Source organism: Rhinoderma darwinii, chromosome 2 (assembly GCF_050947455.1).
Source record: "Rhinoderma darwinii isolate aRhiDar2 chromosome 2, aRhiDar2.hap1, whole genome shotgun sequence".
Lineage (NCBI taxonomy): Eukaryota > Metazoa > Chordata > Amphibia > Anura > Rhinodermatidae > Rhinoderma > Rhinoderma darwinii.
The window spans coordinates 269,661,423-269,676,731 of NC_134688.1; the positions used below are offsets into that span (position 1 = coordinate 269,661,423).

General features: G+C 40.6%; 1 protein-coding gene across 1 annotated transcript in view; it reads right to left on the bottom strand.

Moving 5' to 3' along the window:
* Nucleotides 1-15,309, bottom strand: part of RSPO1 (R-spondin 1) — a 134,982-nt gene that overhangs the window by 25,464 nt on the left and 94,209 nt on the right. Inside the window, exons 3-5 of the mRNA XM_075850533.1 lie at nucleotides 10,019-10,210; nucleotides 5,890-6,036; nucleotides 4,818-5,006 (exon numbers count right to left, since the gene is read on the bottom strand). Coding sequence (XP_075706648.1) covers nucleotides 4,818-5,006; nucleotides 5,890-6,036; nucleotides 10,019-10,210 — 528 coding nt within the window. The remainder of the gene's footprint in view (nucleotides 1-4,817; nucleotides 5,007-5,889; nucleotides 6,037-10,018; nucleotides 10,211-15,309) is intronic.

Sequence of the window (15,309 nt, forward strand, 5' to 3'; positions counted from 1 at the left end):
ATAGACAAAGGACTTGCTAGTTCTTCTGTCCTGACACTTATCTGCCTGTCCTTCTACCAGTGAATATCCTTTCTGCACCACTCAGCGTTTTTTCCATAACCATATTGTTTTGTTGGTTGGGCCTATGTTATTTTGTTTTTTGTTAATATATTGTTGTTTTTTTTCTACTAAGCTATTGTAGCTATTGAGCATTGTTAGAAATTCCCATGTTAGTCTTTGCAAATGGTCCCTTAGTGTTTACCCTGTTCCCAGTGTTCCTGTGCCCTGCTACCTGTATCCCGTGCTGTGTTATTGTTCCTGAGCCTGTTAGTGATTGGAGTCGTGTCCTGCTGTTCTTGTTGTTTTCCGCCACGTCTGGCACAACCTACTGCACCTGCTGTCATCCCCAACTTCAGGCGCAACAAGCTGTACCTGCTGTAATCCGCCACGTCTGGCGCAACCTGCTGCACCCACCTCCATCCCTGCTAAAGCCTCTGCCACTGTCTGAACTATTCAGGTACCTCTGCCACTGTGCTGGACTTTGTAATGCTTGGGTGCTCTGTTTGTTATATTTTTTTTTTTCCAGAATTGCCTCCCCACTATGGCGGTGCGGCCTAGTGGGTCCACATACCCACAGACCGTGACAGCTGTACTGTCCATCGGTGCTCATTTAAAGGTGGTAAACAGAGGCAAATTTCTGCCCGTGTAAAACCACCTTAACAGGAACAGCTTTGGGGGCCCACCTTTAAGAGCAGTTAATGATGACTGTGATAACACTTCAGTGATCTGTCCTCTCTATGGCAAATAGATGTATGCCACTATTAAGTGTTTTTTACCTTCTTTTTGATCACCTGGTATTTGTAAATATTTAAGGTTAACTTTGATGGGCACAGTTTTTTTTAACTCTCTAATAATTTATCTAGGCAATTTTGAACATTGTAACTTGTGTGTTCCAAGATGACATAGGAATGTCATAGGTACATTGAGTGGTCTTATATATACTTGTAATGGTGATGAAAATCTAAGATTAAGCATCTTACAGATACTGGGGCAGAGTCTTAATTCACTATAGATATACAGTACTTTATGTGTACAAAATGCTGGGCACTCCTATGGCCACAATAATGCTTGCTTACTGTCCTGTTTTGCTTATTATAATATACATTGCTGAGATTATAGTGGTGGAACCTGCAACACTATTCTGTCTGTGAAGGACCTATAGCCCTGTTCTTCCTGGCTCATAAATATAATACCACTTACCTAGAAAAAGTAGTAGGAGGAATGGGTAGTGGGAACATTACCTTCCTGTCCTAGCGAAGTGCAGTATACATGGTTTAAGGCGTAAGTGGTGTAACAATGGATCCATGGATGATGCCCAAAAAAATAGACAACCATGTGTTCAGACACCTGTAGTTTTTGCAGAAATCGAGTAGAGGATTTTAAGAAACATAAGGAACTCAGCGTGAAAATTATCCCAGCAGGCTCCCGTCAGCATAACATGTTGACCTGTATTGAAATTGCTTCACATATAGCCATACCGAGTGTCAGTTGTGCAAGAGTTAAAGGAGTAGGATAAACAGAAGCGTGTGGCATATTGAAATTGGCTACTGGATATTATTGAAGGACCTATAATACTTTTCAGGCATTGGTATCTGCGCAAGACATAATGCAAACGACAGTAAACCTACTGTATATATATGTCTCAAACACACAATTTGAGTATCAAAATCATTCTAGATACAAATTGTCCAAAACTATATACTTTATTATTCCATAAATATGGATAACCCCCCAAAAGAACTAAACAAATATACATACAAAAATTAAAACATAATTAAAAATATTACTCTAAGGCCATCAACCATAGGCCAGCATAACCATGTAGAGTATTACGATTGTATAATCTGCAACAGGCTTGCAATAGTTGCAGGAAGAGCGTATAATCAACCTCAGTCCCAAATCCTCATGTGAAGTCTATATAGTGATAGGTCTATGGTAGTGTATATAAAAAAATCACATGAAGCATAATATTGATTGAAATATTTAAAGTACTGGCATGATGGATGTCAAAGGTCTCAGAGGATGAACACCTCAATGGATATGATTGTACACGGTTATTTTGACCTGTTGCCATATATTATGTCCAATTAAGCGTAGTTCCATCTAACCGGGGTGTTAATTCTCAGAACGATAGGTACTGCCACACGAAAAAATTCACAAAAGCGGCACCAATAGCCACAGCAGGATTCAAAAATGGGCGTTTGGTACGCGGATTGTCGGTCCAATTTTCTTTGGTGAAAACCGTCGTCTACATGGACATCTTCGAGCAAATCTATGCACAGTTAACTGATCATGAACATGAGTATTGATTCTTCCCACAAGACGGGTTGACTTACCATTTGTCACACATGTCCCTGGGTCGAGTTCATGCAGCATTCACAGAAGAAAGTACGTGAGTAAAGGGTTGTTGCCTCCACGACCACCAAACCTAACAGTGCGTGACTGTTATCTGTGGGGTTATCTGAAGGGGTAGGGTTTCTGAATCTAATTCCCAGACAGTGTCTGAATTTAAACATCAAATTGATATTTCTGACCGGAATATCCAACGTGTGGTGTTGCAGAATCACCTAAGTGCTTCTGCTGCTTTGCTTTAGCAATTGGTGGTAATGTCTCGGTGCTTGGACCCCCACTGATCAGAAATTCTGATATGTCACTATGACATGTCAAAAGTTTTTGGAAAGTATAGGTAGACTTTAAACACCGTAAAACCCCTTTAAGAAACAGCGTGTCCGTGATCAGACTTGATGTTTTGAACGCATCTGTGTGAGATTCTTCACAGTCCGTGGGTGTTGAGAAGGAGCAGGCCTATTGCAAATAGATTTGTTTCTGCTGTTTTTCTCCCTGTGTTGATGTTTTGCAGCTCAAAAGCTTGAGGTTTTGTTTTGGAGATAACATCCGGGGGTCCAGCCAAGTTTATACAGGAATGTAAGCTGGCCCCTTTTAATGAATGCCCTTTTAAGAAATGATACGTTATCAGACTAAACCAGAGTCTAGAAGTTCACTCCAGAGAAATTCCTGGAGCAGTAAGGTATGGTAAACAGAAGTCCACTTCTGTAAGCTCAGCCACTCCGACGCCTGTGGCACCATGTGAATTCACTTAAACCTACAGCTCAGAGGGCAGGCATCTGCACACACCACCCTTTTATTATCACCCACAGTTCTTGAATCTTATTGTATTCGCGGTGAAGCCTTCATTTTCGTCATCTCATTTTGTTTGGTACAGCAGACCTGGCAGCCGGTCATAAAACTTTATTGCTCTTTCGATTTGGCGGTTTGGAGGATTTGTGAATTTTAGTTTTTATCTGCTTTTCTACATAAGACTCTAGCCACTAGGAAAAAGCAGGATTCATTTTATCTTTGTTGGGCAACAGTAATGTGTTTTCACTGGAAGCACTTGATTACAAATATCAAAAAACATCTGCCGCTATGAAAATTTCCCATCTAAACAATAGGGGGAATGTATTAACTTTTCTACGCACTGCTAATGGCACTTTGCCAAATGTGGGCGGAGATTAGGGGCAGATGGCGGGGCCATTATCAGCTCATTTAATTTACTGTAATTTACGCCAAAACATAATGTAATCTATGATGCAAATCTAGCTGGGGTTGATTTAACATTTTGCCGAACGGTTGCCAGAAATGCGCTTAATTTATTAAGACGCATGCGCCTATTAGGTGCAATTTACTCCAGCGCTCTTCATTTTAAGACTGGCGTATGAAACGGCTTCATTTTGTATAGATTAATTTAGAGACAAGCTGGCCATACACTGAAGACTTTAGTTGGCTGAAGAGGCTGATTTAGACCGTTTTCTGCAAACTGTCGGGGCCTTTTTGGGACACAAAAGAGCTTGACACTGACCGAGGGCAGATATCTGTGGAAAAGCCGATTCACAGTGTTATTTTTTCTTGGTCGTTGTCAGGTGCAGTCCTTGGCAATACTTGGAAAGTTGTTCATGCCAAACAACAGATGTGCACCTCATGTCATTAAAAGCCCAGTCCAAGACACAGATCAAGGCAGAGATCTGTCAATTGTAAACCATTTTAACTTATGACATTATCATCTAACAGCAAGTCGTTCAGAAAGTGCCCGTTTTGAAATCTCTACTGTATAACTACATTTAGAACCCCAGTGCAAAAGCTACGGTAGATAGGAAGATGGCTCTGTGTAACATAATCACTCTGTAAGTATCATATTATGTCATTGTGCCTCTACACAAACTGCATATATCTGAGCCCCAGGAGTAGAGAATTGCTTGCAACTGCTCTTCTGCAACTTTATTAGCTATGAAAGCAAGCTTCAGGCAGGGGCGTAGCTGTGGCGGCTGGCGGGGCATATACCCGGAGCAGCAAGGATTAATTAGAGGGGGGCGTTGGATAGGCCAAATAGTCTGTCACTGTCAGTTGTGCACCACACATACAGATCGCTGATTTGTTGGTGTAGCGGTTGGCTGTTAGCCCAGGGGTCCTTCACAGTTTTTCAAAGTTTTCCCTGCTAAGTGGCACTCCTGGCCGCTTGATGTGCAGGGAACTGCAGCTTCCTTCACAACTGGAAGCTGGGAGTCCTAACGTGCAGGTAAAACTTTTTCCAACCTAGTTCGGGGTAAAATTGGTGGGGGGCAGCTAAGTTAAGTTTCAGCTGGGGGACGCTAAACTGTATATTTGTCTTGGTTGAAGGTGAATGCCTAGCTATGCCTTTGTTTCAGGTGGTGGGAATCAGTAAATTTGAACTCCATTGATACTCTATTAGTTGAGGTAAACAAAAGTTCTTGAACACCTACCTTTAGGGCATGGGTTTGTGGGCATTGTGCATTTCCTCTTCTCTGTAGTAGGTGGACAGAGAGATTCGCCCCCGAGTGGTGCCTTCAGAACCTTCCTACTTCTCTCTTCAAACCCATTTTTTCTTCCACACCTTTTTCCTTTTGAAGTACAAGGACTCCATGATCCCCATTGACTCATTTCACATTGTGCTGAAACACAATAAATAGCGGTTCATTTGCACTTCAAACATATCTGTAAAGGCTGACACACCAGAAAAATGAAGTGTTGGATGCAGTTGGATCAGAATGTAAAATAACCAAATATGTCTTACTACGTCTGCACTGATCCATTTGTTGCTATAATTCTAGTATAAAATATACTTAGGTCAGGCCTAAGTATGTTTTAATATATATATATATATATATATATATATATATATATATAAAATAATATATATTATTCTCCGTTCCATAAGGTTTCCGTTTTTTTGGCGGAATCAATAGCGCAGTCGACTATACTAATGATACCGCCAAAAAAACCTGAAATCTTATGGAACGGAGACAAATGGGAACCTTTTGCAACGGAAGCATTACCATTGAAATCAATAGTAATGCTAACGGAAAGCTATGGTTTCCATTTGGTTTCCGTTCATCGGTTCCTCTGACGGAAAGGTCTGACGAAACCCATGAACGAAACCCTGACGCTGATGTGAACAGGCCCTAAGGCTAAAATCACACAGTGTTTGGGTACTGCATTTAGCATATACATCGAAAAATGCTCTACATACATATACCTAGACCTCTATTAGCCAGACGTATATAGTACCTAAGCAGTGTCCTTTCATCATAAGTGTGGCAGGTACAGTTCAGTATACCTTTGCTTCAACTATATAGCAAATTATAGTTGACTACTCTTTTCAATACAATTGTATGCCACAATAAAATGTATGTCATTGTCATACAGTATATATTTTATTACAATGGGAGTCAATGGCAGATATATGTAACTGTACAGGTAAGCAAATGCATATCTTTGGGGCTTATGTTTGGGGCCACTCTTTAAACATGTATGCCAAAAGCATGTTAGGCTTACCCGAGCTGCATTCCTTTGTGCCATTTGCTGCAATAAATCCATCTGGACAGGTGGAGTAACATACCCCTTTATGTAAGTAGAAACCATCATTACACTTTGTGCAAAATGTCTTGCTGAAGCATTCCTCGCAGTTAGTCATTTTACATCCTAGAAAAAAGAATAATAAAAATAAATATAGTCAAAGAATATTATTAATAATATTAATAATAATAATAATAATAATAATAATAATAATAATAATAATAATAATCATTGAATGCACATACGAAATGTGCCATCATATATGTTATCTATTGATCTTTTATTATAACTATAGATCCTAGTGGTTTATATATATATATATATATATATATATATATCAGTAGATGCTAATGACATGCTAGTGCCAAGGACACCTCCTTACCTTTACCAGTCTCACCCATTAATGCTATTGTCCTTACTCTTTTGTTGTTAAAGCAGTATTTTGGTTTCAACACATAAAGGTTTTTTATTGTATAATGAAAAGTAAAAATAATAAAAATGTTCAATATGCTTTCTAGCTCAATTCCTCTGGGTTTTACTTTCCCCATATTGTTTACTTCCAGTGGATAAAAATCTGTCCATGGTCATGTGATGGACACATAGGTGCTGGGATCGCTAGAAGAAACAGCTCTGATAACTGCAACTGTAAAGGCCCTTTTACACCGGCCAATAAGCGGCCGGTACAGCAAGCACCGAGACAACGAAACATCGTTGATCGGCAAACGTTTGCTCCAGTCACATGGAGCTATGGATGGGTATGAGCGGTCTTTACTCCGATCGCTCGTCCCCATACCTTATTATCATGTCGGCAGCGCGTCTCCCTGTTTACACACGATATTTCAGTTTTTAAAAACGATATGACCAGCAGATATCCGGCGTTTGCTCGTTCATCTGCTGATCGTTCCCCTGTTTACACAGGGCAATTATCGGCAATGAACGTTCTATGAGCGCTCATCTAAAAAAAAACCTTAACAAGATTGGCACCTTTGTGATTATCACTTGAATAGGAAAGAATTTTATCCACTGGTAGTAAACAATAAGCGAAACTGAAAAATTTGTTTGTCTTCTCCCCTCCCTCATAAAACTGATCTTGAGATACCCATTTTGCCAATCTAATAAGATGGCAAGCGTGGCATAAGTCTACAAATTATGAGACAATGAAAACTCCCTGTCCTGGACTGTCTGGAATTATCTTATAATAAATATTAAGTTATTATGCTGCAAATATGCAAAGCTATCCTACAGAAGACGCGCACATGTCCCTGCCTATAGATAGTTTGCATGCAGCTAAGCTTTCTCAAGACCCTCCAGAGCACCAGCTAAGCTTTCTCAAGACCCTCCAGAGCACCCCTCCTGCTTGGCCATGTGGTATGCAGAAACTGCTCATGTATTGATGATGAAAATATGTGGTGAGGGCAAAAACAGTTTTAGGGGATGGCAAACTGGGCACTGAAGATTGGAACCCTAGGAGCAACCTGAGAGTGAAGTGGAAAAACATTCACTTCACTGTAGTCGGGCAAAGGACTTATTTACACTGAGCACTCCACCTGACAATAAAGAGAACTGGGTTAAATCACAACCATGTATTCCTATCTGTCCTTTGCTCTGCGCTCTATATCAATCTATATTATCAGTGTAAGAGAAGAAGGGGAAGCTGAAAGTGGTAAGCTGGGGACAGGCTGACCTTCTTCAGCTTCCCTTTACAGCAGGATATCACCGGAGTTTGGCGAGTAATGAGTAGCACTTTCACTGCCCTATACCAGCAGGAACTACATCAAACTGTTCACTGCCCTACACCACCAAGAAATGTATAATAAATCCCTTCACTATCCTAAACCACAAAGGGCTTTAAGTCAACCCCTTCTTTACCCTAGAACATCAGGGATTTTTCCATTAACCACTCCCTGCCCTAAACCACCAGGGGTTTAACTAATAGACCTATCTCTGCCCCCAGACAACCAGGGATTTAACTATCAACTCCTTTACCACCGTAGACCTTCTGGGATGTTAACATTAAACCCTTCACTACCCTAGACCACTTGACCATCAATAAGCCCCTTAACTGCCCTAGATCAACAGGGATGTCTCTATTAACCCCTTTAATAACCTAGGCAGCCATGGTATTATCTAGGAATTGAATTGCAGTATTATGTGGAAACTATATGACAGTATTAGGTGGGCTCTTTAAGGTAGTATTGTTTGGATACGGCATACTATTTTTGCACTATATGGTGATAATATGTATGCTGTATATAGCAGTATTATTTTGGCACTATGTAGTAGTATTATGTGGGTTGTATTTTCACTATTATGTGGATATTGTAAGGAAGGATTATTTAGGGATTATATGGTGGTATTATTTGTACACTGAGTGTTAATTTTATTTGAGCAGTGAATGGCAGTATTGTGTGGGAAATATATGGTGGCATTACTTGGGCACTGAATTATTATGTAGGAATTGTATGGAAATATATGCAGCATTTGAAATTCTGAGGGAAAAAACTGTTTCAAAGCTGATAGAGATGCAGAAGCACAATTCTTCCAGAATAACCCTTTGCAGCTGATTTCTAATCCCATATGTTTATGTTGTACATTTAAAGATAAAACCAGATAAAATGATCTTCTGGTACATCATAGATATGCACTATATAGACAAAAGTATTGGGACACCTACACATTACACCTACAGGAGCTTGTATAACATCCCATTCTAAATCCATAGGCATTAATATGGAGTTGGTCCCTTATTGCAGCTAAAATATCTTCCACTCTTCTGGGAAGGCTTTTAACAAGATTTTGGAGAGTCTGTGGACATTTTTGCCCATTAATACAGAAGAGCATTAGTGCGGTCAGACACTGATGTTGGAGGAGAGGGCCTGACCCACAATCTCCGTTATAGTTTATCCCAAAGGTATTCGATGAGCTTGAGGTCATGGCTCTGTGTAGGCCAGTCAAGCTCTTCCTCAGCAAACTCACCCAACCATGCCTTTATGGACCTCGCTTTGTGCACTGGGGCACAGCCATGCTGGAACAGACAAGGGCCTTCCCCAAACTGTTCTTACAAAGTTGGAATCATACAATTGTCCAAAATGTCTTGGTATGCTGAAGCATTAAGATTTCCCTTCACTGGACCTAAGAGGCCTAGGCCAACCCCTGAAAAACAACAACATAGCATTATTCCTCCTCCAGTGGCACAATGCAGGTAAGATTCTCCTGGCTTTCGCCAAACCCAGACTTGTCCACCAGACTGTCAGATAGAGAAGTGTGATTTGTCACTCCACAGAACATGTTTCCACTCCTCTAGAGTCCAGTGGCGGTGTGCTTTACACCACTCCATCCAACGCTGGGTATTATGCTTGGTGATATGACTTGCATGCAGCTGCTCGGCCATGGAAACCCATGCAAAGAAGCTCCCGGTGCACAGATTTTGTGCGGTTATTAATTAATACCAGAGGAGGTTTGGAATTCTGCAGTTATTGAATCAGCAGAGCGTTTTATGCACAATGCGCTTCAGCACTTAGCGACTCCACTCTAACTTTACTTGGTCTGCCACTTTACTTGGTCTTCCACTTTGTAGAGTTGCTGTGGTTCCTAAACGCTTCCACTTAGCAATAATACCACTAACAGTTGATCGTGGAAAATCTAGGAGGGAAGAAATTTCACGAACTGAATTGTGGCAACGGTGACATCCTATTACAGTACCACTCTGAAATTCAGTGAGCTCTTTAGGACGACCTATTCTTTCACAAATGTTTGTAAAGGCGACTGCATGGCTAGGTGCTGGATTTTATACACCTGTGGCAATGGGACTTAATTAAATATTTGAATTGTCCCAATACTTTTTTCCATATAGTGTGTCCGAATATCACTTTGGTAAAGTCTGTGATCCCGGGCCACCACATATTTTCAGATCAAAAGAGCACAGCCAACAGACTTCACCAATGTGATCTTCTAACATGTATCTATGACATAGCAGACAATTATTTTTGACTGGAATAGCAGTTATCTTCCCTAGATCAACACACCCATATAAAACCTCAGAAAAGCACTCTTAACAATCATGATGAATATGACATCTCTATGGTCTATTTAGTAATGGCCAACTTACTCATGCACTTGCTAATATCCCGATTACGATCACCATAGTATCCTTTAGGGCAGGATTGCAAGCAGACCCCAATTTGTCGTATGTCATTTCTTTCCAAAAGGATAAAAAGCTTTGGTAAGCACTTGACGCAACCGTTAAACTCGGAACAAGCCTCACAACCTTTGGTGCAGCTTTGACTCACGTCTGTACTTCCTGTTTGAGGAAAGAGTTCAGTATAAAATAACTTGCTTTGTAAAAAAAATACAAAATATATCATACATGGATATACATAAACATTTTAAGTTTTATTGTAGCAGTGTTTTTTCTGTGATAGTTATATACTTTTTATTCTCTAATAATTTTGGTACAGGTCATAGGTTGTTTCATAATCCCCATTCCTGTGCTCAAATTTTCCACAAAGCAACAAGGTAAAAAAAAGTCTAGGGATATAAACCATAGCCAGAACCACTCTAATAATGATGCTTCATATAGCAAAAACTTTATAAAATACAGTTTTTAAGATATATTTTTATTTTTTGTATAGAAGAGTGGGTGTCTCATACTCGAGAGACATGGTCGGCAGTCATTCTCAACTCCCTAAGCATTCCCGCAATGCTTTCCAACATGATTTTGGCTTGATCATGTGTTATTTTTCACATCTACATTGACTTGGTTTTCATTAGAGAAGAAGCTGGCCAGGTCAACACACATGAGATTTACTCAAAAGCATTTGTTACTGAGACCAACCTGTGGACAGCCACACATTTAAATGTCAACTGTCGAATGAATTGGTCACCATGTAATACTTGGTCACTCTGAGTTTTCCTGAGAAACTCTTTGGAGCAGCCTCAGTAGGTAATAGAGGAGGTCCCAAGCACGAGACCTCCTCTATAATGTCCATATGCCCAGAGGAGAGGAACTATCCAGTTGGAACAAGCTTTTAAGGCTGTTGACTACCGTACAAAAATGTTTTTGGACTGTTGAACTAAGTCAGAATGTGAAGGGGAAACCCACAAAATGGTAAAAAGAAAATACAAGTGCCATTGAGATGACGCCCTGGTTGGAATGGATCTAAGGTAACAGTATCAATCACTATGGCACAATTCTACCATTTGCAAAAGTGTTTTTATTGCCTACCAAGAACACCTCATAGTGCCCTTTCCAAAAGAAGTATCCACCAAGCTTTAAAGGGAACCTGTCACCAGCATTTCACCTATTGAACTCTACTCACACCTCGCTCGCCGCTGCTATCAAGAGTTCATTGCCATTATCCCCTCAACTAAACTCCTCCTCCGACTGTAAATAACGGTCTGCAAAGATTTCGCGCTTTTCATCGTAATAATCCGGTGTCACTTTGTACGCTCACCCCAGAAGAGGACATCAATGCACAAGCGCAGGATTTTGTGTGCTGGGGGAAGGCGAGGAGCTGTCAATCAAAAGTAAGTTGGCGGGGTAAACTCGGAAAGACTTGAGGAATGAAGATTTTACTCTTTTCAAACGAAGATTTGATTATTTTATGCTCATTAGCATACGGTGTGGGAACACTAAAAAACTGAATACTAAAGCTACAGAGTCGACTAAGAAGACAATTATAGGTTATATAGAAATTATTTTTCACCCACTACCACCAGATATTGCTGGTTTAATAGGTAAATCCTGGTGACAGGTTCCCTTTAAGGGCTTTTAGAGCCATCTGAAAATACATAATGTAAAAGCAATGACACCATCACATTCAAGTGCAAATTAAGAGAACCGCATTCATTTAACTTTAAAAAATTTCTCCTAAAACACTATCCATGGTACAGCATGGTATTGAATGTGTAATATTTGTGTTTTTTTTTTTTAGATTTGTCACATTGATGTCTTCCATTCAAAGTGTAGTATAACCCTCAATCGTGGCCACCTCAAGGTACAAATTATGTTGAGTTAGTGGTCTAGGTATACCCCCATTGTATGCAGAACTGGTTGTTCCTCACCATTTAAACTACAGTAATTCATCTTTAGTGGGTACCACTTTTTTACATCCTAGGAATAAATCACTGTAAGGGTATGTGCACACGCAAACTGCATTTACGTCTGAAATTACAGAGCTGTTTTCAAGAGAAAACAGCTCCGTAATTTCAGACGTAATTGCTCGTCCTCGCATTTTGCGAGGCGTCATTGACGGCCATAATTTAGAGCTGTTCTTCTTTGAATTAAATGAAAAACGGCTCAAATTACGTCCAAAGAAGTGTCCTGCACTTCTTTGACGAGGCAGTCATTTTACGCGTCGCCATTTGACAGCTGTCAAACGACGATGCGTAAATTACAGGTCGTCGGCACAGTACGTCGGCAAACCCATTCAAATGAATGGGCAGATGTTTGCCGACGTATTGGAGCCGTATTTTCAGGCGTAAATCGAGGCATAATACGCCTCGTTTACGCCTGAAAATAGGTCGTGTGAACCCAGCCTAATAATACGTGGTGATAAATGCATGAATGCGTAAATATTAACTTGAAACTGTTGTTGAGTGATGAATTGATACTATGGAGCGTGAGTGATATTCAGAAACACTAAAACATATCATATTCAGCAGTGTCATTATAAATAGCAATTTGTCTTACGTGTCTGTGGTGACTATGGTTTTACAAAAATGCCTAACCCTTTCTATGCTGGGAGTGTTTACAACCCAATGACTTGAAGGAATGTAGGATTATTTTTTTTCTCGACCCATAACAGCTTGTTATATCCTGTAAAAGACCAAAGCACATTACATCCCTTTTTATTTCGGAAGATCTTGGACTTTTTATGGAGCTAGTGGTTTGCGGTTACCTTGTTCTACTTTTTTTTTTTTCCCAAATGTGAATAGTCTTACAGAACTTGTGTATGTTTCATGCAAAGTGACTTGTTAAGCTGGTTTCCTCACAAAATACTTTTATATTAAGTGGATCCGAACAGTGAGACTCCACGGATCCTGGGAACCAGTGAGACTCCACGGATCCTGGGAACCAGTGAGACTCCACGGATCCTGGGAACCAGTGAGACTCCACGGATCCTGGGAACCAGTGAGACTCCACGGATCCTGGGAACCAGTGAGACTCCATGGATCCTGGGAACCAGTGAGACTCCATGGATCCTGGGAACCAGTGATACTCCACGGATCCTGGGAACCAGTGAGATTCCACGGATCCTGGGAACCAGTGTCTCTGATATCAGTGGAGCTACATAGCAGACAACCACAGCAACTGGTTAGACTTCTATGGAATATATTATGAGAACTCTTAACTTTCTAGATAATTCATATTGCAGCGCCAATTGTTAATGCAAGTCCTAAGTAAACTTATTTTATATCATATTGCAGCAGAATTAAAATAGAATAGACATCAGCGTTCTCATTACACAGCAACATACTGTAGTATGTAGCACAGTGCAACATACTGCAGGGCAACTCACCTGTTCATTTGACTTTTCTTGGCCTAAATATTTCTGACTGCCTCGACTGACTTTGCTTAGAATATTTCCCTATGACAGGGCTTTGGGTACCCTAAAGGGTATTGCAGTCCTGTTCTTTTAGAAATCATTGGGAGTCAAGCTCACAGACAAGCCCACAAATAAGATCTTCTTGCATGTCTGTCTATATGACATTTCTAAAGAACCAGTTCATTCTAGATTTATCCTTTAGAGCGCAACCCACTTGTTGATTTGGATTATCTTGGGTAAAATATTGCTGGTGCTTTAGCACTTTGCCTACAACACTGTGTCAGAGGTTTCCTGGGAAATATATAAGAGGCATTAAAGAGGTTTTGGCATCTGGAGCCAGCTTCTCAAACTTTTTGTATTGCGTCCTCACCAACCAGAATATTTTGATGCCTGAGCCTCACCACCGTTCATGCCAAAATTGAAAAATACATTTAAATTTAAAGGGGTTCTCTAGGCACTTTATATTAATGGCCTATCCTTGGGATAGGCCATCAATATCAAATCGGTGGGTGTCAGACTCCCGGCACCCCCGCCGATCAGCTGATTGATGGGACTGCAGCGTTCATCACCACAGCCTTTGGTAAGTTTACAGGCACAGTGCACTTCTGTAGCAGCTGTGCCTGAGATTGTAGTTCAGGTATTAATTAAGTGAATTGGACTGAGTTCCAATCCAAGGCAAAGCCGGTATGGATGTGTACGTGCTGTGCCTGGTAAACACTGTAGAGGCTGCAGTGATGACTGCCATGGCCCCTTCAGTCAGATGATTGGCAGGGGAGTCAGGAGCCGGACCCCACCGATCTGATACTGATGGCCTATGCTAAGGATAGGCCATCAATATAAAATGCCCGGAGAACATCCTAAACCCAGTAGAAGGTTTTAAAGCACAAAGAGAATTAATTATGTTACTAAACCAGAGATTGGTTATGATGCAGCTCATGATCATTTCAGTCAAAATTGCCTTCCCAGCTGCACTTCACTAACAACTGGGGGGACGCCTCACTCCTCTAGCATTACAGCCCTTCTTTTTTGATTGTTAGGAATCAAGCTCTTGGGCCCCTACCAATGTAATCTTCTGACATACCTATATAACATGTCAGAGGATTGCTTATGGCCGGATTTCCCCTTTACAGTGCACTTACTAGTCTGAGCTCAAAAGGAAATAATGTTTATTACGCTATAGATTATAAATAACAAATAAATACTGTCAGAATGACCAGAAAATTCTTGAGTTTACTGCATCTGAGAGGCCCCTTTTAAGATCTACATCTGATGAGTATACCAATACTACATAGACTACATATATTATATAGACTACAGAATAATGATAAAATATCTACCCTGTAACAGCCTTTACCTTCTTCTGTTCAGTCTATCTGGAACCTATGCTTGTATATTAGGAAATGACATATACAATTATTTCCTACCCTAATATTTCATATTAGAATAATCTGAGAGAAGGGAAGTCACAGGGAAAGCACATACAAGCTGTTTTATAAAAGCCTGAGCCTGCTGTACCATAGACAGTATATAGTGTCTTATACATTCTTCTGGTAGTTCTCCTTTAAAGGGTAACTAAACTTTCAAAAAGCCATAGTGACATGTCAGAAGTTTTGATCAATGACGGTCCGACCACTGAGATCCCCACCGATCGCTAAAACGAAGCGGCAGAAACGCTCGGGTGAGTTCTGTGCAGCTTCGTTTCGGCTTTTCTCGAAAAGCCAAGCAGTTGGTGTACGGGCCCATAGACTTTCTATTGAGTCCGTACACTGTTATATCAGCTTTGCGAGAAACGCCAATCAGAAACCATCCGGCTCAACGCTCACCTGAGCGCTTCTGCCGCTTAGTTTTAGCG